General features: G+C 36.7%; 1 protein-coding gene across 2 annotated transcripts in view; it reads left to right on the forward strand.

Moving 5' to 3' along the window:
- Positions 1-12,024: 12,024 nt before the first annotated feature.
- Positions 12,025-27,585, forward strand: part of LOC133307859 (actin-related protein 2/3 complex subunit 1B-like) — a 28,351-nt gene continuing 12,790 nt past the window's right edge. For both annotated transcript variants that reach the window (XM_061508414.1, XM_061508413.1), the window contains exons 1-5: positions 12,025-12,192; positions 14,764-14,849; positions 16,720-16,796; positions 16,917-17,011; positions 22,802-22,871. In XM_061508414.1, the coding sequence (XP_061364398.1) occupies positions 12,123-12,192; positions 14,764-14,849; positions 16,720-16,796; positions 16,917-17,011; positions 22,802-22,871 (398 nt within the window). In that variant the 5' untranslated portion in view covers positions 12,025-12,122. The remainder of the gene's footprint in view (positions 12,193-14,763; positions 14,850-16,719; positions 16,797-16,916; positions 17,012-22,801; positions 22,872-27,585) is intronic.

The following is a 27,585-nucleotide window of genomic DNA, read 5'->3' on the forward strand; positions in this document are numbered from 1 at the left end:
TATTGCTGCCATGACTAGATTTGGATGCTGTTTATGTTTTCCGCTATTTATGATTATGTGGTTGTTGAGACTGATGTTGGGCTTGTTGCCTTATTTGAGTGAGCATGGGGATTGTCCATGACACTTTATGTTAGTACTTTTGATTGGAGTTGTATAACCTGCTAGTTGGTCCGGCCTACTTGTGGTAGTCCCGTGATTTCTAGAGACACACTTTTATTATCTATATTATGAGGTTTTTCAGTTAGCTGTTTTATTGCAATTACATACAGGCAATGTTTTATTAATTGATTAATAAGCAAGTTGGTAATGATAATGACATCATAATTGAAAAGAAAAAGATATTCCGTAATTTTATTAAGCGCTGCTTAATACGATAGTATGATAACATTACCGGATATATACGAGGTGTTACATTAACAGTCAGTAGAATAGCTCCAAGTTACCAAATTATAGTTAGAGAGCTAATCTAATGATATAAACATCATGAATGAGGTTAGGATATGATTTGATGAAGATTGGTACCCATATTGGGGTATTTTTGAAAAGTCACTTCTGCCGGGTATTTTGTACTGCTGTAGCATCAGCCGGTAGAATCTCGGAATGGGAAAACGATGAGAAAACGAAAATAAAGACCAATATATGCCTAACAAGTCATAATTAGACCAACTATGTTAAAGTTAAGAAGATTATGAAATCCGGGTACAGTTAAGAACACCGGTAAAGACTACGGTGCAAATAAACAACTGATAGTGGATATGTGATCTACTAATCAAATTTTTAAGTTATGAACATTATAATTAGAAAAAATTAATGTTAAGTACTTAAAGTTAGAGTCTTGGGAGTTTTCGGGTAAAAATTTGATGACGGTTCAGTTAAAAATTACACTGGGTCCCACTAAAGGACAAAGACCACTTAAGTGACATGGCACCCCTAATTAGGGAACCTTCCCCTCACATTTCAGACCAGATTCAGTGCCCCCTTCCCTTCTCTCTCTAAATTTCAAATTTTGAAAACTCCCTCACTTCTCTCTAAGATTTCTTCACCTAAATCTCTCCAAACCACCAAACTTCCTTCACAAAGATTGCTCCCCTCATTCTCCTCTTCACAACCATACCATTTTTATGGTGTGAGTCAAAAATTCCGTGCCCCTTATCATCCCAAAAAGCCACGGTTTTGTGAAGAGTAAAGGCCATGGAGTTGTGTTCTTAAGCCTTCTTGAAGAACCACACTTGCTTGCTTGTTTCTCTTGATTTTTGGGTAAGTGTTCTTGAATGTTTCATGAAAAATCTCATATTTTTCTCTTGTGTTCTTGAGCTCAAACTTATGAGCATGTTCATGAAGGTTTGTTCTTGCTTAAAGGAGGGTTCTTAGTGGAAAAATGTGGAGCCTTGAGCTAAAAGAGGAACCTTGAAGATGTAAGCTTCCATTGAGCAAAATAACTTAAAAAGCCTCCCCTTTTTGCCTTGTGATGCCTCGATTTTGTTGTGTTCTTAAGGGAAAATTGTTTAAAAAAATTTATGTCATGGTTTGATGATTATCCTTAAGGGTGGGTGTGTTTTGAACTAAGGAATGATGGATTAGATGACTAAAGGTGCCACCTTTGGACCTTTGAGTGATGTTCATGTAAAAATATGACTATGAACCCTAATATGTACTATGTATGATTCAGCCAAGTCATGGATGGTTAGGGTTTGATGACAAAAATATGTGATAAAGTTATTAAGTGTGGAAAAATGATGAGAAAGATTAACTAGGTGGGTTAACTCTAAGTAAAATTCACTAATCTTGATTAAGGATGGTTAAAAACTCTAATTAAAATAGCTCATCAAATCTTCCTCATAAAGTATATAACGGTCTAGTTGTGTTAAAGTTAAGGAGATGATGAATTAGGGGATTAATTAAAGGTAGGGATTAATTAACTCAAGAAAGGATTAAGAAATAAGCTTAAAAACCCTAATTAGCCCACTAATAATTCGGCCATGTATACTTAAGATAGGGTCACTATGTTAAAATTAATATTAAGACCTAATTAGGACATTAATTCAGGGGTTAAGTGAAGTGGACTTTTCATAATACACTAATTAAGGATTTCACTCTAAAATTGGACTAAAGTAGGGTTTAGGTACACTAATTAAGTAATTAGTAAAATTTAAGTATCATGAAATAATGGGACTAAGAAAATTTCTTTATGTGACTTAATAATAGAAAAATCCAAGAATTAAAGTCAATTAGGATTTATAATCAAAAGTAATTAAGGTTTGTTAAGTAAACACATTTAGGGCTATATAACCAGCTTTTAGGCGAAATTGGGGAGAACATATCTCCCTCCACGGAGATCATATAGGGTTGTGCCTTACATAAAATTGAAGCTTGAGATGTTAGCTATGTGATGTCAAAATTTGGTACCAAATGAAGATGTATTCCATTTTGTATGTTCGTTTGAGTGAGGACTTCCCAGGGAGGCCATGTGCAGGGGTACATGGCTGAAACTTCCACGAATTATTTCTCCCTTTGTGCTAACTCAAATTAGGCTCATAATATGTCGAATTAAATCTAAAGGTGTCTGGTTGTGTGAATAAAAATTTTAGAGCAATTAGTTTAGTAGATTTTCTAGAATCGTAGAAATGGTAAAGGATGTTTAGGGCCCTGTTCGGAGTTGACAAACAGCTTTGCTTGTCCAACTTCAAATGGTGATAACCGGAGCTAGGAAACTCCAAATGAGGTATGTGATACCTTGTTGGAAAGGTAATTGAGTCTAGATTAACATCATAAAATATAAGAATTTTATAACAAGTGAGTTGTTCTCAGTGATTAGAAAACAGAAGCATGTATAGTTATGGGAAAATCGTAAAAGTGATATTTAAGCTAAGTGCGGTTAGGGGAACCCTTAGTAACTTATAATAATCATATATATGGCTTGAATGAGTTGAAAATAATCTAAGTTACCTAAGTGAGCCTTGCATATGATTCTAAGCTATGTAAGTAATTAAATATTAAAGTGGCTTGTAATAATGCACTAAAATATGTTATAAGTAATAATTGGTCTAGACTTGTAATGGGCATATTATTGGCATATGAGTATGAAAAGTAGAATCATTAAATGAGTAAGTCGTGGATATGACTTGATTAATTAATATGTAATTAATGATGTGAATGGTTCCTACTCTAGGTGTGCATAGAGAACCGTGCACTTGCGGATTTTGTTAGAGCATACGTATAATATTGGAGTGTGGGCTTGTGCTAAGCTCCCTAAGGTAAACTCCTAGTTCTAGTTGACTACTCTCTCTTGTGGCCCCACCATGATGGTGAGAATTATGGTTGTATTGTATGAAAGTATATGGTATGATGTATATGTGCATTCATTCACATTCATATAGATGTTATATGATCTTGATGTTATGATGATGCACTGATGATATATGTTATGAGGATCCTGGCTAGTGATCATGGTATGTAGGCTGCCTATGACTTGACTCTTGGAGCTATTTCATACAGAGGTTGTGTTGACTGCCTATGGCTTGACCCTGGAGTCACATAGGTGTAACCGTCTATGGCTTTGACCCTGGGGTTACACAAGGATGATGATGTTATGTCTTTGTTGTATGTTTGTATTATATGCTTTATATCTGACTTGATATGCAGGAAGTGGGCTCAGGGGATTAGAGGATCCTCTATGAACCTTGAGCTTACTGAGATGATGTTATCTCACCCCGTTTGGGGACATCATTTCAGGTACCCATAGCAGTGGTGATGCTTCTAGGGGCAAGGCCCCCGCATTGGAGTAGTTGATGATGCAGCTGATGTTTTATATTATGTTTAGACTTATGACGACATGTAGATTTGTTTAACATGCTGAATTATTGTATTGAGATTATGTTATAGATTTATTTAGGCTCATGATTGTATCCTTAGAGCCATGGATGATTTACTGATGTTATATTTTAGGATTAATATAGACTTGATGTATGCATTCAGTTAATTTGGGCATAGAGCCTTCTTGTTTGTATTGACCCATTGAGGGGATTGTAGTCCATGTGGGACTTTCAAGATATCTGTTTAAGTTATTGTATCAATCAGGTTGATTGTATATGTGGGATCATGTTCTCAGTTATCCGAAATACAGTCGTTATGTTGTCCGTGAGACTCCGTCAGGAATGACACTTGATGCCATATCTTGATGATAAATGGCCACTAATACTGGCTCATGAGATTAATTAGTAGATGTATGTTTAGATTTATGCTTTCGCAGTATTTCATGTGAACGTTTTTAGAAATGTTTTCAGAAAATGTTTTGGAAAAAGTTTATTCGTATTTTCGTAAGATGATTTATTAATCTTTAAATAAAATATTTCGCTGTGTACGCTAAGTATCATAATAATAACAACCGGAGTACTACGGGATGTTACATTTATGGTATCAGAGCAGTTTCACCGGGACGTTGTGGCCCAGGAATTGGACTTCACTAAGCCAGAACTCACACTTCGACCACTTCGCATACAATTGCTTCTCCTTCAGGATCTGTAAAACTATCCTTAAATGTTCCGCCTGCAGTTCTTCGTTGAGAGAATAAATCAGAATGTCATCGATAAACACAATAACAAACTGATCCAGGAATGGGCGGAAGATGCGGTTCATATAATCCATGAATACCGCTGGAGCATTTGTAAGTCCGAACGGAATCACCTGATATTCGTAGTGCCCATATCGAGTCCTAAAGGCTGTTTTCGGAATATCCTCTGGTTTGACCAGAATTTGATGGTATCCCGATCGTAGGTCTATTTTAGAAAAGACTCTGGCACCTCTCAGCTGGTCCATCAAGTCATCTATCCTCGGAAGCGGATACTTATTCTTCACTGTTACTTTGTTCAGTTGACGATAATCCACACACAGACGTAGACTACCATCTTTCTTCTTAATCAGAATTGCTGGAGCACCCCATGGAGAGGTACTGGGTCTAATGAATTCTTTTGACATCAACTCTTCTATCTGCTTCTTCAACTCTCGCAGTTCCAAAGGTGCCATACGATACGGAGCAATGGAAATAGGTCCAACTCCGGGAATAAGTTCAATGGGAAATTCTATTTCCCGGTGAAGAGGTAATCGAGGAATTTCATCTGGGAACACCTCCTCGAATTCATTAACAACAGGAACATTTTGAATTTGGTTGTCAACCGAAGTCTCAGACTCAATCAACAACAGATATCCTGCAGCTCCCCGAAGGAGCTCTTTTCTAACTTGTAACAAAGAAATAGTTGAAAGAGGCTGAAAATTACCATCTCTTGGAGGAACAACGACTTTCCCTGCTCGACAGTCCAATGTTATTCTGTTCTCCGTCAACCAATCCATACCAATAATCACCTCAAAATTGAATACCGGTAGAACCACTAAATTCACTGTATAAGTGTTTCCTTCAAATTGCAAAATAACACCTCCGCAGATTTCTGAGGCCGTACATGATTCCCTCGTAGGAGTACTGATGTTCAATTCATACGGTAACGAAGATGGGGTGATGCCTATTCTCATAGTAATGTGTTTCGCCATAAAAGAACCTGATGCTCCAGAATAAAAAATAACAGATATTGGATAGCCATTCAAAATTACATTACCTCGAATCAGATTAGTATACTTCTGAACTTCATTTGCATCGAGAGTGAACACCCGAGCTTGAGTAGGATTTCGATTAGGATTCTGTGGGCAATCAGAAATAAAGTGTCCTGACTGTCCACACCCATAGCACAAGTTGTTTCCACGTCGGTAAACTCCAGTGTGATTCTTCCCGCAAGTAGGACAAGTATAAGAACTCTGTCGTCCGGCAGATGTTTGACCAGGAGCATTACTTTTCTTGAAGTTTCCAGTCCGAGTCTGCAACTGCGGACCCTTGCCTTTGTTCATTCCGGTAATTTTTCTAAAAAACCGGCCCACTTTGCTTCCTCCCGGAGATTGCATTGGTTGCTTGTTCAGATTCTTGGCTTCACTGATAATTTCCTCCGCCTGTCGACTCTGATTAATTACTTCCGACAAAGTGCGATTAACTGTAGTCAGCATGAGCTTCCGGATTTCTGGGTGCAAGCCGCTTTCATATTTCTCCACCTGCCATTCCTCGTCATAGATGTTTCGGTCATAATTGGCATATTCCATTAGCTGCGCAAATTTCGCAATGTATTCGTTGACAGTCATGCTACCCTGCCTTAGAGACAGCAGCTCAGTGTGTTTCATTCTTCTCATTGCCTTTGGAAAGTACTTATCCAGAAAGACCCATCGGAATACTGCCCAAGTCAGTTCAATATGTTGGGCTTGAAGCAGAGCCTAGCACCGGTCCATTAAGTTAAAGCTTCACCAATCAGCTGGTATGAGGCGTAATCAGTCTCCTGAGCCTCCGGGCATCCCCTGCGTTCAAATATATGCTCGATCATCTGCAACCATCTGGCTGCCGCCTCAGGGTTATCTCCACCTTCAAAGGTAGGTGGCTGAAAATTGCGGAAGTCTTTCAACCTCCGTCGGGCAATTTCCTCAGTATGGTCGGGCATCTGGGGTTGGTTTTGGTTCTAATGCTAATGTTCTCTCCACTCTCGGCTCATGTTCTGCACGAAAGTGGCCAACCCCCCGACAGTAGTGATAAGGTCGTCAGGTGCATTGCCAATTCTTCCCTGAGTGGAACCACGGGTACCTGCAATGTTTCTGCACTCACAATATCATGAAATGAGCTGATCAGACTCACTGCAAGTTATTTATGACAACAATCCCAAGTAGGTACTCGAGTTCAAATCAGATAAGTTAGTAATGCATCTGTCCCTATCACCAGGTAGTTCTAACTATAACAGTTAATATATCTCTAACAATTTAAATAATTTATCATTCAGCAAGTAATAAGTATATAACAGTCAATTACAGTCATCAAACAATTCAGCAAGCAGCAAACAATTCAATCAAAAACAGACACCATGAACCAAAACTGCTTTGATACCAATTAGTGTAACACCCTCCCTTGTATGCATCCAAGAGAGTTGTTTGCTAAGCGGAATTAGAGTTTTTTTTTACGTCATTACTTTGATACTGAAAAATCATTTTGATGTTGCTAATTAAAACTTATAATTGAAGTCGAGTCACTTACAAAAATCAGAGTGCACTTTCAGAATTTCTTAACTTGCTGAAAATACTATTTTCCTGACAGACGTTGCTGTCTTGAAAAATTCATATAAAATCAAGTTCAACGATCCACAAAAATATTCTTTGTAATATAGAAAGAGCACATCTGAGGCTTCGCGTGCATATAAAATAATAGTAAATCGGAGGTCGTTTGCCCCTCGAAACGTAACTCACAAAATGCTCGCAAAACTGTTTATAAATCCGCACTTAATAAAATTTTCAAAAAATATTTTCACAAACGTTTTCAGAATTTTTCCAAGATACGAACTGAACGTAAAAGTCTTAAAACAGTAGCTAAAACATAGGTTCAACAGTAATCCAAACTTCTCGAAATAATACAGTCATCCATCAAATAAAACAGTAACAGCAGCAAGTTCAAACAGTAGCAATTACAGCAAATATCCATATAATCACGTCCTCAAATGCTTTTGCGTCCTCCTGCAATTTTATAAAAATTACAGCCCCAAAGGGGTGAGAAAAATCTCAATAGTGTGACAACAAAACCAATAATGCAATAGTACTAACTAGATACAGAACTACAAAGCAGTCGCATCATCAAGTTAAATTCGACAGATACTAAACATTATCATATTGCGTATATATCGCCAAAACTACTAATCAAGATGCGTATATAACGCCAAAAGTGTACGTTTACAGCACCGTCGTGCCTGTACTCACAAGTACAGTGGAGATCCCATAGTGGCTCCTCAAGAGGGTTCCATCTGCAACCTAAGTGGACTGAAGCCAAGTGTCCCATACCCTGGTAACCAAGGGATGCCTACATGATGCGTGCTCAAACGTATGCATACTTTTCAAAAGTGTTTTCAGATATCAATATGGAAATTATGCATGTATGCTATGTCATGGACCACACACAACATACAGTTAAAAATTATGAATGAGCATGCATGACTAGATAGTCATCAAGATACATATATCTCATGGGGTCTAATATCAAGATGTTGAATCATAATTAATTCTCAAAACAAATATCCAGCATTTAAACCATGAGCAGAATCATATATATAAGAATTCCAAATCGAAGCACAAGAGAGCAACATTCATAACTCTTGCTCCAGCTAGCAGTCACAAAAGGTAATGTCACCAGACACTTACCTCACATGTCACAATTAATTTACCAGGCAACAGCTAAAATGATCCAAAGTCTCACAAAATATGCGCACCTATATATACAAGTGCAATCCAATCAGAATATGTTATAAGCTATTCCTTATACATTACCAACGAGTTTCCAAGCTTAAAGGTTCATGTACCCATTCGGCCACCATGGCTATTTTCCCAAAAATATTCTGACTTTAATTTAAGCTTTACCAATGTTAAACAGCAGGATTTCTAATGTTCCCAACCATGGCAGAATTGGTTTTGACATAAAAATTACTCAAGACTTTATTAATGATATTCCTACTTCTCTACTCATAAAGTGCGCAAAAGGAGAGCTTATTATCATGTTGTCTATATAATTTAAATGGAGTTTAGTACACAATAAGGCTGCACCAAAACAGAATCGGTTTAATCATACAAGGGCCCAAGACGTTTATTCGAAATCTTAGCTTAACAAGACCATAGGTGAGGGAAAGACACGTCTAACCTCATGCTGTATTTTTAATTTAAGAGGGGCCTAGTTCAAAACAGAATTTACCAAAATAGAATGAGTTTTACCTAAACAAAACATTAAAGATAGATTATTCCAAAACTCAACTACTTCAGTCATGGTGCGCTACAAGGGGGGTCTAGGCATACTGTCCATATCATATAGTATCATAAAACTTTAGAGATATACCAAGTCATCATCAAACAGCCCCACCGTTTAATTTTAAGATCATTTCCAAATTTACTAGTTATGCTTTTAAACTATAACCCCAATGATGTAACAAGGCAAAATCTAAAAAGGATAAACTAAAAGAAAGCTATTTCTTAGGCATACTTCACGACCTGGACATAAGATGAAGAAGAGGTTCTACATTTGTGCTTACCTCTCTTGCAGCACACAAGGAAAATCGAACAGAACAAAGAGCAACACTTCCGCTTTCTAGGCTCCACGAACACCACAACTTCAACCCTCCAAACCGTGGCTGTGCGCACCAAGGGAGAAAGGAAATTTCTCGAAGTCAATCCTATGTACAAGGGAATGTTTCCATCAACTAAGCGTGGTAGATGAAAACAATGGAGATGGGGAATTTCTATACCTTCTTGTGTGGAGAACCTCGGCTGGATAGAGGAGGAATGGAAGGAATTCTTCAATTGTGGTTGCTCACCAAGGTTCACGGTTTCAAGGAGGAGGGAATAAGAGTGTTATACGATTTTTGGTGGTCTTTCCTTGGTCTCCTCTCAAGGTCGCGTACGCTCAAGGAGGTTGGAAGAATGAAGATGCAATTTTTTCTCTTTTCTCTTGCTACACCTACAACTCACGGTTAGGGGAATTAGAGAAGAAGGGTTGTTAAATTTTCAGCTGATGTATCTCACAGTCTAGCGCCTAAATAAGGAGAATGGAGGAATAGGACATCTTGGTTGTTGAGACAAAGACACAAGTGCAGAATTCTTTTTGGTCCTAATGGTTGCATAGCTGATAAAGGTTGTTTAAACTTGTGTCCATAACAAGGAGTCAGATTTCTTATTACTCAAACTATGCGCATGACTAGGTTCAAGGGAGAGAGGGTTGTCATGTTAAGATGCAAGACCAATAGAATGACATGCAATTGGATTGCTCTCCCCTTATTGGTTGCATGGGAAGGCAATGAGGCTGACTTGTAAGTCCTCAATAGCAAACAAAGGTCAGAATTTTACACACCCTAGGTGCACAAGTGGCTGAATGATAAGATGAGGCTGCCATGTTTTAATCACTACCCAATCCAAGGCTACCTTGTGAAGATTCTAAGATAAGGCAATTATAAGAAGATTGGGTTGAACCTCATTTGCCCCCTAAACCCCTTAGGGCCGTGGGCCAACCCAAGAACTTGGGTCCAAAACTCTACAATTCCTTTATTGTTTTATAACCAGCCCATTAGTTTATAAGTTTTCATGTCCTTTAACTTTCATAAGTCATTCAATACCTATTACAATTAAATGGTTTATATATTTATAATACAAGTTCCACACGCCCAATAGGTACTCATCTATTATTGTAATTAAATTAATTCCCTACTCGATATTAATTCCTCTCTAACAGCTATATAATTCGAAGACCAAGCATGTATTGTACCTAACTCGAATTTAACATGAATATCCATAATCCTTATAGCAATATATATATATATATATATATATATATATATATATATTTCCTAATTACGTGGGATGTTACAGCTTTCAATGTGATTAAAGCGTGGCACGAGTCGACATCATTTTGCCTTCACATAGAGTTATTTTAGTAATAAAAATTATGGAAAATATTCCCACAGACAGGGAATCCAAAAATACCACTCACCCGGTGTTATTCTAATTTGAGATTTTGCTTCAAAATTTGGAATCTTGGGAATCCGATTTTTCTAGGAAAATTTTCATAATCCTTATCAAACGTGAGTAAATAGGATTTTCAATGTTAATTTTTCAGAAATTCAAAATTTATCCCTCTACATAATAACCGGAAATTCATTCAAAACTATAAAAGTTCTTAAGGTCTCATCAAAGATCTTTGAAGGATAAATTTTATCTTAACTTGCAAATTAAGCATTTACTATTTGAAATTTTTGTCCATTACAGAGAAGATTCTTCAACTGAAATGTTACCAAAGAATTTTTTTAACTTCCTTTTATTCTTTTAACAATATGAGATTACAAAAACGACCCTTGCTCTGTGGTTGGTTTGTTGACGGGAATCACGTGATGACCCGAACTTCCTAATATTAAACTAGTTATTAAATATCACTAATGTAATTATCTTATAAACAAAATTTAATATTAGGACCCACTTACAAACTCAAATAATCCTTTAATAAGATATTTCGAAATAATTATCAACAACGAAGAATAATAATGTTATTTTAAACTATAGTGCATTAAATTTAATTTTTTAAGTGGATTATACTTAAATATTTTTGTCTTATACTTTTTTTACCATCATTGTATTACTATTACGGGCGTTTGGTGGAGGAATTTTTTTTATTTATCCGGGAATCTCGATTTTCAAAATATAATTTTTACATTCAGTTTACGATAATATCCGAAAATATAAAATTTAGAAAAATTCAATTTTTCGGGAATCCTGAAAAATTTCGCGTACCAAACGCCCTTACGTTAAAATTAAATTAATAACTCCTATTTGATATTATTTTATAACCATTAATTTAAGGATTTGATGTTTATCATTTTAAATTATATATATTTATATCATTTTAAATGAGATAAAGACATAGGCAATGAAAATCATGAAACTGTTTATAAAAAAAAAACATCATGAAGGAGAAAATGAGTGATTTTTTAAGTTAAATTTTAAATAAAAATATAAATTTATATCTTTCTCTCTCTTAAAATGACACAATTTCATGTCATATGTTAATTGACAAACACTTTTTTTTTTAATTTAATTACGACGAAATAAAAAAAAAATTATAAAAAATATAAAAAAATATTTATAACTTATTTATTTTATGAAAAAGTATTTGTCATTTTAAATGACATAAAGTTATGTCATTTTAAGAGAAAAATAGGCATAAAAAAATAATTTTTTATTTAAAATTCAAATTAAAAAAAATCACTTACTCTCCCATAATTTTTATACCTTATATTTATTTCTCTCTTAAAATCAGATAACCTATGTCATTTAAAATATCTAACCCCCTATCCTTTTTTTCTATTTAGTTATTGTAAGTTTGTAACATAAGCATTCACTTTCATCTCCCTTGCACGGCAAGCACAGTCTTTGTAGTCTGAGTCTCCTTTTGCATACCCAACCCCAAAACCTCGTTCACCAGATCTCATTCTCTTCCTTACAGCAGAGAGAGAGAGAGAGAAGAGAAAATGACGGTTATGGCGGTTCACCAATTCGCACAATGCATCACTTGCCACGCCTGGAGCCCCGATCAATCCAGTAATTATTCCACCACTTTTCTCTCTGCTGCTTTCGATTTTTTTATTTTCATTTCTTCTTTTTTTCCGGTTTGGTTGCCGAGAAATATTATTGTTTCGAATTTCGATGGAAGACGACTTAGTTTTTGTTATGAGGTTTAGGAATTTTGATTCGAAGGCCGTTTTATTTTTATTTTGTTTTTTGTTTTCTTCTTTTTATTGATGGATTGTGGAGTTTTATACTTTTATTGATTCGATTATGTTTGGATCTAATTTTCTTTTTCCTTCTTCGATGCGTTTTAAGCTTTTCATTTGAAATCAAACAAAGTATGTGGTTAGTGGAAATGTTCTACTTGAACCTTGTTTGGTGGCGAAGTTGATGATTTTTTGTTGTCAGTTATGAACATTTTTTTTCTGTCCATTATGTAGCATTTGGATTCCTTAAAATTAGAAAGAAAGAAAAAATGCTTAAGTTAGAGGGTTAAATCGGCTATTTGAGGAAAAGGAATGATGCGTAACTTGTTTGATCATTTTGACAATCAGTTTGATTAATTTCGTTTCTGTTTTGAATCTATTTTTGCGCTATATGAGTTTTAAGTAAACTAGTATGCTTTCTGATTGTAGGAGTATGTTATTGTTTAGGGAGAGAAAGGGTGGTTTTTGGCTGTGGAAGTGATTAAATCATTTTACACGGGAATCCAGGATGTATTGAAGAGCTTGCGAGAAATGTCTAAAGTAGTGGACCTAAAGCAGTGTGTAGGGTAATAATGCATATGTTGTGTGCATTGTGAAATGTTTGGATGAGAAGGGAAGGGAAGAAATTGGTAGGTTAACTAATAAGTTTCCTTCACTTAAATTTTTGAATGTTTGAAATCTTCCAAAATGGGTTGACTTAAAAATGTTCATAAACGGGACTTTTGGAGGTTCACATGACAATCTCTCATTTTCTTGCCCTTATTTTATAAAACTCCCAAACAAGAGGCAATTCGACAAGATTTATTATGAAAGCATTTCATTGCTTCTCTTTGAGGGAAGTATTTTTTTCCAAGAATGTATCCTAATTTTTGGCCTGATTCATCTTCTGATGATTGATTCAAAGAGCATATCTTCCAAAGCAAATAATATTACCTCAGTAGGATATTCCTTTCATTCTTCCTCTATGTTGTTTACGGAGTCTGGTTCTTTGGGGGCAATTAATCAAATCCGACAGTGGGTTTTGCAACAAGCCTTACAGGAAGCTCTAAGAAATCTGAGTAGTTGCTTGTATAGTGAGTTACATTTACTTACCATCAGTGCTAATATTGGCATGTTTGAGGTGATGAAAGAAAAAAAAAACTGATTAGTCCTTTAAAAACCTTCCCTTCCACTGCCATATCCTCCATCCAAGCATATCTGTTACAATTGTTAGTTTTTATTTATTTTATTTTATTATTTTGTTATTTTTAAATTGTTGTTGTTAATAAAGGGTTGTTATTTGACCCAGTCTTTAGAAACATTGGAGTAGTGGATGGAATAGGATCATGTGACTGTTAGTAGTGGGGTGGGTGGTTGCTATTTGTTAGTGTTTTCATTGTCTATTTAAACTAAGTGAAATGAATAAAATATCAGATTAGAAAAGTTATCCCAAAAGGCACTTGTGCAAGAGGTCAGGTTTCCTCAGTAAAGCCATTTGAGGTCGGACTTCCTCAATAAAGCCAAATTCCCATTTTTATTTATTTTGTTCGTAATAATATCATGCTCATATAATTAGCAGAGAAGGAACGAAGGCTTACATTAATATGTAGATTTCATTTAATTATTATATATTTCAAATATTTTTCTTCTTTATTTCTTTCCATTTTCTTGGCCTCAACTCATATGTTTCCCGGTTTTCAAAAGAATGACTAACCAAAAACCATACCATTAAATCCAGACTAGTGAGGGTAGGGATGAGAGAAATCCTTGGGCACAGCTTTATCCTTGCATACTTGCAAAAATGGTGTTTTTCATATTCAAACCAATGACATTTTAATTACAAAGGAAGAACTTTACCACTGCTCTAGGCTCACCCTCTTTTAAAAGAATGATAACATTTATTGAAAATCGATTTAAATGGTGAACCTAGGTGGAACTTTTTTCATGCATGTTGGCCTTAGATATCAATTTTGTTTCTGGACTAAATCGAATTTGATTCATAAAATGTGTAACCAAAATATGTTGTTGGATGTTTTGTCTCAATTAGCAAAATGATGGGTTGGATATTTTTTTATATTTAGTTGCTTAGTGGTCAAGTGCTAATATTTTATTTTTTTTTGGGACCAAATTGATGACACTTCCTCAACCCATAGTTGTTGTAAAGCTCATCTGACAGTGGAAATGATTAATACATTTCATTTTTATTTTTTTTTAATAACTCTATCTTCACATTTTACTATTTCATGATATGATGTGCAAACATTTCAACATTTTACATAATTTGCTTCATATTAAGTGCTTAAGTTCAAAAATACAGTTTATGGGTCTTACTATAACAAAACCATTTGTTCTCTTAAAGACATTATTGCAGCTTTTATGAATTCTTCAAATATTATAATATACTTATTTGCTTTTGTAGTGGTCGCATTCTGTCCAAACAATAATGAAGTGCACATCTGTAGATTAGTTGAAGACAAATGGGAAAAGGTGCATGTTCTTCAAAAGGTACTTTGCTAATATTCTTTCTCTTTTCTCAATTAAAATAATTTTGTTATTAATTCTATACACTTCTATATCTTCTGTATGTGATCACAGTTAGAAAAGATTTAAAACTGGCATTTTTGGTGCTTATAAGTTAATCAAGTATTGAAAAGGACTTCATGGCCAATGAAAGTGTTTTTGCATTTAGTTGTATTATATTTTAAGTGTATTTCAGCTGTTTTATGAACTACTTTCTGAGTCCTGTAATACTCAATTCTTTGGCCATGAAATATGTTGCACCACTGATGTTGAAAAGAGGGCTAATAGTTTTGGATGTACCCATTCATGCTTGTTTGTCTTTGGTATGTATAATTATTATTTATGCAATTCTGGATCCCTGCTAGGATTACCTAAAGAATTGAGAAACTTATGAGGGATTTTGCGGTCCATTTTTAATTATTCTTCTGACTGTAAACAATTCCCCTCTACAAATGTTCTTTTGCTAGATTTTCTATTTTGTAGGAACCTGAAAGACGGAGAGATTTTTAAATTGCATCTTCCTTTTCTCGTTGCTTGACCATGAAATATGTCATATGTTATATGAGTTTTCCTTTTTCATTGGGTTTCTTTGATTTGGTAAAGTTTACTTCTTAGCTAAGGATGATATCTTATCCATTTTTCTTTGAGTGCATTGATTTTCTTTCTCTAAAAATACTACCAAAGTATGAACCTGTCCATATGTTAATGCTTATCTTTGCAATATTGATTTGATGAGTTGATTATTAGGTGCACTGAAAGTGATGGAATGCATAACTCTAATTTTTCCTGTTGTCTGTCTCCATTCATGCTCCTTTCTCCGTGGATTTGTCATCAGATAGGGTTCTGTTTATAGTCCTTCAGTGCTCAGCCCTTGGGGTGTTTGAGGAAATTGTTGAAAAGCTATAAAGGAGGATATCCTATTTCCTTCTTATTTTATTTGTCCTATTCTTCCCTATTTCTATTGGACTTTCATCTTTTATAATAAATTGTCACACAATAACTTTCTATACTGTTTTGTACTAAATATTTCATTAAACAAAAGGGTGTTTGCTGTTGGTGAATTTTCCCCTTTATCTCTCTTTCTTTCTTTCTTTTTTTTGATACATTCTTTCTTTCTTTCTTTACCTCCCCTTTTATCTTTGTCATTTTTTTTTTTAATTTCTTTCCTTCTTTTCTTTTATTTCTTTTTTCCTCTTAATCTTTATTCTGTTATTTATTTATTTATGTATTTTCTTTTTCTTTATTTTTTTTGTTCCTCTATTTCTTTATTTTTAATTTTTACTTTCTTATTCTTTTTATCCTCTTATGTATCTTTATTTTCACTTTATTTTAATTTATTTTTCCTTTTAATTGTTTACTGCTATTTTTTTATGGATAATGTTGTATATATTTTTTAAAGTTTATTTTTATCTTTTTTTGTCAACTTTTTCATACTCTTCATTTGGATTCATCTGCCACCGACCCTAACTAATTTGGGATAAAAGTGTTGTTGACGTTGATAATCTCTAGAGCTCAACAATTAAGTCATGGCTGATGAGCCTCACGTCTAAGATTGGACGAGTCTAATAGACCCATTATTTGGTTCTTACACCAATTTCTATTTGTACCAATGTACCATGGAGTTAAATATGACATGATGGACAGACTTTTGCTTGTCTTTGGTCAAATATTATTTCCGGAAATAAATGAATAGAGAACTCATATACATATGTTATCAGGATGTCACGGCATGCCAATGATATCATAATTGATTTTCTTTTTTGCTTTCTAATGCATTTCTGTTTATAATGGAACAACTAATTTGGTTGAAGCCTTTATGAATAATCTCTAAGCAATTTCTTGGCTTTTTTCACAGCATGACCAGGTGATTTCCGGGATAGACTGGAGTGCAAGATCAAATAGAATAGTTACTGCATCCCATGATCGAAATTCGTGAGTGCCTGTTTGGTTTAGAACATTAGACTTATCACCCTTGGTCTTGGTGACTTTTTAGCATTGGCATTTATACATAATTGATAGCAATTGATAATACGAACCTTGAGTTCTCTGTAGATATGTCTGGAACCTTGAAGGATCAGAATGGGTGCCAACTCTTGTTATCCTTAGACTAAACCGTGCTGCTCTTTGTGTCCAGTGGAGTCCTGAAGGTATGTGAATCATGCTGCCATGCTTAATTCCACTCTGCTTCTCTTCTTAAGTAAGGACATGTTTATAAAGTCATGAAACTTTACGTAGGGCCTATAATCTGAAAGTTACAAGCTGTGCCTGCCTTGCATAATTAAATAAACATAGTTATGGTGTCTGAGTCATCTCAGAATCTAAAGCAAACATGTAAGAGTGAAATCTCTGTTTCCTTCCTCACCCTCTGCACTGTTGGATTACACTTAGTGGATGTGTTGGAAGATGTAACAGATGGCTAAGATACTACCATAAGCTAACAATAGTTAACCCCATGTCATGCTTGTCTGGTGCAGTTTTATATTTTATCTATATTTTACCGGTTCAAGTCTTTAAGGTGTGATGTTAATATCGAATGCCTGATCCTCCACTAGGCCACCTTACCTTCCCTGTCTCGATGTAAAGAATTAATTCAACCCAAAAGCTTAAGCTGTTGGGCGATGACCTTTTTAATGGTTTATATTATTCTCTAACACACCTCCTTACGTAAGAGCCCTTTGGGCTTGGAGCGTGGATATTGTAATTGAACGAAATATTTTGTATTATGAAATTATGAATTATTTGTCCAAGAGTTCTCTATTTAAAGAGAATAAAGAAACCTAATGGGCTAAGCCCAAATACTGACTATTACAAAATTACAAAATAATAAAAATAATTCTAGTATTTACAATACTCCCCCTCAAGTTGAGGAATGGATATTTATCATTCCCAGCTTGCTAGTAAGCTCTTGAAACCTATCATTAGGAAAACCCTTAGTCAAGACATCAGCCAATTGACAACTAGACGGAATATATGGAGTAGTGATTAGTCCACTATCTAGTTTCTCCTTGATGAAGTGGCGATCAATCTCAATATGTTTGGTGCAGTCATGTTGGACTGGATTGTGCGCTATACAGATAGCTGACTTGTTATCACAGAGTAACTTCATAGGCCCTTCACACCTCACATTTAGATCATCTAGAATGATTTTCATCCATAATAACTCACAGATACCTTGAGCCATGGCTCGAAATTCTGCTTCTGCACTCGATCTAGCAACCACATTTTTCTTTTTACTTCTCCATGTTATGAGATTTCCACAGAGAAACATACAATAGCCTGAGGTAGACCGTCAGTCAGTTACGGATCCAGCATAATCTGCGTCTGTATACACTTCTAAGGATAAGTTTCCTCTTCTCTGGAATAATAGTCCTCTGCCTGGTGTGCCTTTTAGGTATTGGAGAATCCTATCCACAGCCTGCAGATGTTTTTCCCTCGGATCATGCATGAATTGACTAACAATACTGACTGCATAAGCTAGATCAGGTTTAGTGTGAGCAAGGTATATCAATCTCCCCACTATACGTTGGTACTGTCCTTTGTCAACTGGAGGACTCTCATTCTCACTCCCTAGTTTGTGATTCTGCTCAATTGGAGTACTAGAAGGTTTACACCCAAGTTTTCCTGTTTCCTTAAGGATATCAAGAACATACTTCCGTTGACAAATAAAGATACCTTGCTTTGAATGAGCAACTTCTATCCCAAGAAAATACCTCAGTTTTCCAAGGTCTGTAACTTCAAATTCAGCAGTCAATCTTTCTTGCAGAGCATGCTTCTCATCTATATTATCCCTTGTTATAATAATGTCATCAACATAAACAAGAAGGATAGTCAGCTTACCTTCTTGAGAATGTTTAAAGAAAAGTGTATGATCTCCTTGACTTTGTCTGTACCCCAATGAAAGCATAACTTTTGTAAATCTTCCAAACCAAGCACGCGGGGATTGCTTCAAGCCATACAATGCCTTCTTTAACCTGCAAACTTTGTTTTCTCCATTTGTGGAGTTAAATCCTGGTGGAATCTCCATGTAAACCTCTTCTTCTAATTCGCCATTGAGGAAGGCATTTTTTACATCAAATTGTCTCAAATCCCAATTAGAATGAGCAGCAAGGGAAAATAGAACTCTTACAGTGTTCATTTTGGCCACTGGAGCAAATGTTTCTTCGTAATCAATGCCATAGGTCTGTGTGTATCCTTTGGCAACCAGTCGAGCTTTATACCTTTCAAGAGTCCCATCAGAATTATATTTCGAAGTATATACCCATCTGCATCCTACTGCCTTTTGTCCATTTGGCCTGTCAACGACTTCCCATGTATTATTTTTCTCTAATGCATTCATCTCATCATTCATGGCTTGAACCCAATTGTCATTCTTTAATGCTTCATGTACTGATTCTGGGATTGAAATGGAGTCAAGTGCTGTAATAAAGCTTCTATGCTGCATAGAGAGATTCTTAGAGGAGACAAAATGAGAAATATGGTGTTGGGTACAAGACCTTTTCCCTTTTCTTACAGCAATGGGTAAGTCAACAGAATTAATATCATGCTCAGGAACAACAGAAGTAGTGTTTTTAGTACTTACCAGCGGTTCAAGCGACTGCAGTTGCTGGTGGGGCAGTGTGGGTTGTCTCTTCCTTTGGTAAGAGTTGGGCACAGTAATAGGCTGCAGTTAATACAGCTTCGCCCCAGTAAGAGTTGGGCACAGATGTCTGTAACAATAATGCTCTGGTGACTTCAAGGAAATGTCTATTTTTCCGTTCAGCAAACCCATTTTGTTGAGGGGTATCTACGCATGTGAGTTCATGAACCATTCCTTTGTCTTTAATAACTGAGAAAGATATTGATTAACATATTCGGTACCATTATCTGATCTCAAGCGTTTGATACGTTTACCAAACTGAGTTTCAATCATATAATAAAACTGGATAAACAACTGTGTTACTTCTGTCTTATCTTTCATCAAGAAGATCCATGTAGTCCGAGTATAATCATCAATAAAAGAAACAAACCACTTGGCACCAGAAACATTAGGTACCTTGGAAGGTCCCCAAACATCAGTATGTATAATGGTAAAAGGCTCAACACTTTTTATTTCACTAAAATGAAAAGGTACACGATGATGTTTTGCAAATTGACAGACATCACAATTAAAAGACTCAACAGACTGCGACACAAACAAAGACGGAAACATAGACTTAAGTAAACTAAAAGAAGGATGACCCAAGCGCTTGTGATGAAGCCAAATGAGAGAATCTGATGTAGGCTGATGAGTCATAAAAGTTTGATCCCCGGTACCTTCTGCAACAAAATCTGGAATCAGATGATACAACTCACCCTGCTCCTTAGCAACTCCAATTGTCTTCCCCGTGGCGAGATCTTGAAAAACACAATGTGTAGGGAAAAAGGTTATAGTGCAATTCAAATCTGTAGTAAGCTTATGAGTAGAAAGGAGATTGGTAGATAAGCGGGGAACATGGAGAGCATTTTTGAGACACAAGGAGGGTTGGATTTTAATATTGCCAGAACCTGCAACTGATGTATGTGATCCATCAGCTACGACTATAGTACGGAGACCAACAGTAGGATTATAAGAAAGAAAAAGATCATTGCAGCAAGTCATATGATCAGTAGCACCAGAATCCACAATCCATGAAGTTTTGAAATCAGTACAAGAAGCGATAAAAGAATGAGTGCATGAGTTCTTACCAGTCATGGCCAATGTACCAGTACCAGAAGTTTTATTGAGGGAGTCATATACGGACCTGAGCCGTTCCAATTCCTCACGACGAACAGTAGTAAACTCACCAGGCATTTGTTTCTCATTCACTGGAGGAATGTCTGAAGGGGTCAAGAAAGATTGACCATGTCTCAAATCCCCTTCAGAAAGATTGACCATGTCTCAAATCTTCACGTGAAGGTGGCTTACCAAGCTTCTCTAAAACCTGTTGCCTCCCATGAAGACGGTAGCAAACATCTTTTGTGTGACCTGGTCTTTTACAATAATTGCACCAACGCCCCTCTTTGATGGGCTTAAAGGAAGAAGACCCCTGAGGTGACTTAAAGAAAGGAGACCCCTGAGGTGACTTAGCTGAGATCATAGCAGACTCGTCAGAAGCAGTTGAAGTAGTGACTTTAGATGAGATCATGACAGATACTTCAGACAACTTAGTGTCCATCATGACATTCCTACGACTTTCTTCACCCCTGATAGTATGAAAAACTTCAGAAAGAGAAGGTAATTTTTCCTTACCAAGGATTTGAACCCGAATAGGGTCATATTCTGAATTGAGGCCACAAAGAAAGTCAAAGATCCGATGTCGTTCAACAGAGGAGGCCAGAGTGGCTGCATCCTTGCTGCACTCCATCTGCAAACTATCATATTGATCTAGCTCAGTCCATAATCCATTCAGATTTCCATAATACTCTGTCACAGATAAAGAGCCCTGCTTGGTAGAAAAAATCTTGTTCCTTAGATCATAGCAAGTGGCAGCATCTTGTTTCATTGAATAGGTCTGATGAAGAATTTTCCAGATCTCAAAAACAGTAGGTAAGAACATACAATATTGACTAACTTCAGGAGTCATAGAATTCCATAGCCATGTCATAATAAGAGAGTCTTCATCATCCCAATCAGCAAATTTTGGATTTGTTTTGGCAATAACAGGTCCTTCAAGATGAGCAATCTTACGACGCCCTTTGAGAATTGTACGAATCAGCTGAGACCACTGCAAATAATTTTTTCCATTGAGACGATAATTCTGATGGAGAGCAGGAAGATCGTTTGGACTAAGAGAAGCCATAGAGGATGTAACAGGTGGCTGAATTTTCGGATTATCTTCAACGTCAGACATAAAATTTGCTAAAAACTGACTTATCAGAATGATAAAGGTTCAATGTTACTGGAATAGTAACCAGGAGGCCGGAATAGTAACAAATCTGGCCGGAACAGTACCAAGGTGGCCGGAACAGTACCGAACAGAGGAAGAACCACCGTGGGAAGCTGCAACGGGATCAAAAACCCAAGATAACCACATATCCACACTCAGAAGGAAGGGGCGAGTTGGCCTGTGCTGGCCGCACGTGAAGAGGAAGTCCCACGCGCCGCTGCAGCTCCGGGAACAACGCGTCTCTTCCACGCGCGTGAGAGCGCATTTGGTCAGATCTCCAGGTGGGTCCTGAACAGAAGAGGTCGTCTCGTCTGGGCGGTCATAACCGTGGGTGGATTGCCGGAAAAATCGTCGGAAAACTCGCCAGAGACAGTGGTCAACCGCGGTCAACAGTGGTATTTCAATGATAACAGTGATCGGAGTGTCGAAAGGTGATCCTCTCGATCCAAAAGGTCCCCGGAAATATTTTCCGATGGCAGCTAATGGTGGCGAGAGGCGAAAAATAAGGATTCCTCCTTTAAAGGTGTAGATGAGGAAACAGAGCCCTCAGATCGAGAGCTCCGATACCAAATTGAAAGAAATATTTTGTATTATGAAATTATGAATTATCTATACAAGAGTTCTCTATTTAAAGAGAATAAAGAAACCTAATGGGCTAAGCCCAAATACTGACTATTACAAAATTACAAAATAATAAAAATAATTCTAGTATTTACAATAATTGTACAGGCACAATTTTAGTTTACCTTGTGCTTATTTAATTCCACTAGAAAGTAGGAGGCGGTGAGGATCGAATTCGTGACCTCGTGGTCATTGAAACTCTGATACCATGTACAGAACCAATTCAATCCAAAAGCTTAAACTGTTGGGTGAGGGTTTTTTTAATGGTTTATATCATGCTCTAACATTCGGTGCTTGCACCTTCTATGTAATTGTCTTTTTCTTTTTCCAGAATAATTGTCCGAATATTTCCTGTTAATTATTCTATGAAATTATATTATAATTATTAAAATTTATATGGTTGTAATGCAATTCTAAATTCTGTTTTGACAGAAAACAAGTTTGCTGTGGGAAGTGGAGCCAAAACAGTTTGTATATGCTACTATGAGCAGGAAAACAACTGGTCTGTCTCTGTTTCCTCGCACTTTATTTCCCATGTTTATTTGCATCCTGGCAATACAATTGTTATGCATAGTTTTTTTATGTTTGCATTCTGAATCCGCCTAGGTATGTCTAGATCGTAGTTTTATGACTTGGCTGTATGAAGGTGTGTTTAGACGATATTATATTGGTTAAAATATCCTGATGTATCTGGATTACTTTTGATTGATATGCAAGGTATCTAGTGTCTTGCCGTATGATCTTCTATTAGTGAAATAGCTAGTTCTTGTCCTTAACATGCTCCTAAACGTTGACCTTGATGATACTTCCCAACATGCACAATCCAACCCAAAAAAACATACCACTCAAGTTTAAGTATAGGCATTGTGATCATGTTGAGAATGTGACCGAAGAAAATAGAGATGAGAAATTGATGAAGCATCTTATGGACCATTATGGTTATAGCAATCCATATGCTATCTGTGATGACACTTATTTGAATTGACCTATTCGATTAATTATTTTTGAGTTTTGAGACTTGTTATCTTACTTACAGTGTATTTGAGACTTATGTTTACTTAAGACTTGTCATGTAACTTTAGCTATTAGTTTGTTTGAGACTTATGTAAGTTTAAGACTTGCTATGTTACTTTTTTATTTCATTCGAGACTTATGTTGATTTTGGTCAAGACTTGTTATGTGTAATGTTTTTTTCTATTTTGTATCTTGACATTATTTTTGCACTTGAAATTTTTTTTATGCATGACAGACCCACTAGTTCAACCCAATCCAACCCCCTCGTAAGCGGGTTCAGTTGCTCACATTTGTAGGAAATCAGGATTCAAATATTTTCCGTTTTTTCTTTTATTTCCTATTAATTAGGATTGATTGATTAGTCATCGCTGAGTCATTCTTAGCTATTCTGTCTTGTATAAATACTCATGTAATTTATTCAAATCAATATATACAGAAATACAAAATTCAATATGGTATCAAGAGCGGGTTCGTTCCTACCCTAAATCAGCCATCTTCAAGGCTGAAACACCATCCAAAACACCTTCTCACTTCTGTCCAGACCTAGAAACCTATCTACAGACCTCCAATCAAGAAAGTGAAGTGACCATTCGACTCAGAAGGCTCCGACGAGTTGAACGCCACCGGACCCATCACCGTCAGCCGCCGCACGCGCCGCCAGCCTCCGGCACGTGAGCTCCACGCGCCACCTTCCCGGCGTTTTTTTTCGCCGCGACTTGCACAGAACCACTCGCCGGCGTCTCCCCTTCCTGTTCCAGAGGTCAGATCTGAAAAAACAAAAACTTTATTTTTTATCCACGGTCAAATCCTCTCTCTTCCTTCATGTCTTCCTCAGAGCGTTCTTCTGCTTCCTCATCTGTTCCCAATACTCAGTCCTCTGGAGACAACTTAAGTATGCAGATTACTAGTCACTGGTTGAACAGTACAAATTTTCTGCAATGGTTTCAATTTGTTAAGTTGGTGATCTGGGCAAAAGGTAAGATGGGTTATCTTGAGGGAAAAATTAAGAAACCTGTTGAGGATTCTCCTGATTATAAAAATTGGGAGATTAATAATTCCTTGGTAATGGCATGGCTGACTAATTCCATGGAACCACATATTGACCAAATCTATTTGTTCTTCGATACTGCCAAGGAGATTTGGGATGCTGTTCAACAAAATTATTCAGATCTGGAGAATACCTCTCAAGTCTTTGAACTGAGAAATAAGTTGAGAGACTTTCCTCAAAAGGGTATGACTATTACTGAATATTTTACTGCACTAACAAATTTATGGTAGGAACTGGATCTTTATTATGCATCCGATCTTAAAGGATTGGAAGCGAATACCTAGTTTAAAAAACACTTGGAGAAGGAACGACTTTATGATTTCCTTGCTGGCCTCAACAGAGATCTTGATGAGGTTCGTGGTCGAATATTGGGGCAACGACCGTTACCCTCACTTGCTGATGCCTTTGTTGAAGTTCGTAGAGAAGCAAGTAGACAGAGAGTTATGCTATGAGAAAAGGAATCAATTGATAAGTCTGATGATACAGCTTTCCATGTTAATAGTCAAAATCATTGGATCCTTGATTCTGGACCCTCTGACCATATGACAGGTAATCCGAGCTTGTTTTGTTCATACACTCCATACTCTGAACCCTCTCGGGTCGAGATCGCCGAGGACAGTTTTCCCCAGATTGCAGGACACAGAACCATTAAACTTTCTGAGCTGATTAATTTAACATCAGTTCTTTATATTCCTTCTCTGGCTTGTAATCTCATTTCCATAAGCAAGCTGACTTCTGAGTTGCATTGTTTTGCTAAATTCTTTCCCCATGGTTCTGTTTTTCAGGAACAGGACTCGGAGATGATGATTGGCAGTGCTAGAGAGGATGGTGGACTTTACTACTTTGAGGAGGATGTGACTCATGAAGCTGTTTTTGTGGAAAAAGACTCCGTTTCCTTTTGATTCTTGTAATGATGTTATGCTGTGGCACCGTAGGCTAGGCCATCCAAATTTTATCTATCTTCAGAAGTTGTTACCAAACTTATTTATTAATAAAAGTCCTAGTTTGTTTTCTTGTGATAGCTGTCAACTTGCCAAGCATACTCGTGTTCATTATCCTTCTAAAGCTCACCATGACTCTTCCCCATTTTCTTTAATTCATAGTGACATATGGGGTCCAGCCCGTGTAAAGAATATTTCAGGTGCTCGATGGTTCATTACCTTCATTGATGACCATTCCCGAGTTTGTTGGGTATACCTTCTAAAGGACAAGTCAGATGTTGCATCCATTTTTAAAACGTTTTATGCCATGGTTCAAATACAATTCCAAGTTGCTATACAAATTCTTCATACAGATAATGGCAAATAGTATTTTAACTCTATTCTTGGAGAATATCTTTACCAACATGGCATCTTTCATTAAAGCTCGTGTCCTGACACACCCCAACAAAACGGAGTTGCGGAAAGAAAAAACTGACATCTCCTTGAAGTTGCTCAGGCTCTTATGTTCACTTTGAGTGTTCCTAAATACCTTTGGGGGGAAGCCGTTCTCATTGCCTCGTATCTGATCAATCGAATGCCATCTCGCATTCTCAAACTTCAGTCTCCTTTTTCTAGTCTTTTCTGCACCTTCCCTTCCTTCTGAGGCGTCTCCTCGCTACCTCTCAAGTTATTTGGTTGCGTTGTATTTGTCCATATTCCCTCTCATCAACGATCTAAGCTTGATCCTAAGTCTCTCCGGTGTGTCTTTATTGGTTATTCTCCTACTCAACGTGGCTATAAGTGTTATTCACCCTCTCTTCGTAAGATCTTTGTCTCTATGGATGTCAGCTTTTCTGAGACTCAACCTTTCTTTCCCTTGACTTCTCTTCAGGGGGAGTCTATAGGAGCAGATGAAGATCAGTCATTGGAACCGACTGATGCCACAGTATTACCTCTACTGTTGGAAACAGGGGGAGCTACAGAATCCTCACCATCCGGAGCCTCCTCAAAGTGGGGACAAGTTTATAGCAGGCGAAAGCCTCCTCAAAGTGTGAATAACCCAGAGCCTCTACACTGCCAGGATTCTGAACCAAGTTCTAGTTCCAGCACCCCAACACTTGAGTGCCATGATAAAATGATCTACACTTACCTATTGCTCTCAGAAAAGGTACTCGATCTTGTACTACTCATCCTATTTCTAATCATATTTCATATGAAAAGTTGTCCCCAGGGTTCCGTGCTTTCAATACTATGTTGGATAGTACAAAGATACCGAGAAATATACATGAGGCTCTCAATGATAAAAAAATGGAGGGATGTTGTCCTTGAAAAAATGAATGCTTTAGAAAGAAATGGAACTTGGGAGATAGTGACCCTACCAAAGGGAAAACAGGCAGTAGGATGCAAATGGGTATTTACAATAAAATTCAATGCAGATAATAGCATCAACAGATACAAGGCAAGATTGGTTGCAAAGGGATTCACGCATACTCATGGGATAGATTATCATAAGACTTTTGCTCCAGTTGCTAAAGTCAATACCATCCGAGTTCTCTTATCACTTGCTGCCAACCTAGATTGGCCTCTGCAACAGTTAGATGTGAAGAATGCATTCCTAAATGGTGACTTACATGAAGAGAGAATATGGATCCTCCACCTGGTTTTGAAAAAGGAAATGGATCAGTGTGTAAACTAAAAAAGTCTTTATATGGGTTGAAACAGTCTCTTAGAGAATGGTTTGACAAATTCACACAAGCTGTCAAAAGAAGAGGCTTCATTCAATCACAGACCGATCATACTCTCTTCCACAAACAATCTAAAGATGGTAAAATTGTTGTTCTTATTGTGTAGGTAGATGATATAATTCTTATAGGTGACGATAGTAAAGAATTGAACTCCTTGAAGAAGTATCTAGCAGCTCAGTTTGAACTGAAGGATCTTGGAACTCTCAAATATTTCCTTGGTATGGAAGTTGCTAGGAGCAAAACAGGCATCACTCTCACACAAGAAATATGTTCTAGATCTTTTGTTGGAAACAGGAATGTTAGGGTGTAAGCCTGCTGAGACACCCGTGGAACCTAATACCAAGTTAGGTATTGAATATGGGAATGAAGTGGATAAAGAACAATATCAGAGATTGGTTGGCAAACTAATTTATTTATCTCACACGCGACCTGACATTGCCTTTGCAGTGAGCATGATTAGTCAATTTATGCATTCACCCAAGGAGAAAC

Source organism: Gastrolobium bilobum, unplaced genomic scaffold (genome assembly GCF_033153095.1).
Source record: "Gastrolobium bilobum isolate Gb01-03AN ecotype WA unplaced genomic scaffold, APGP_CSIRO_Gbil_v1 utg15118, whole genome shotgun sequence".
NCBI classification, from domain to species: Eukaryota; Viridiplantae; Streptophyta; class Magnoliopsida; order Fabales; family Fabaceae; genus Gastrolobium; species Gastrolobium bilobum.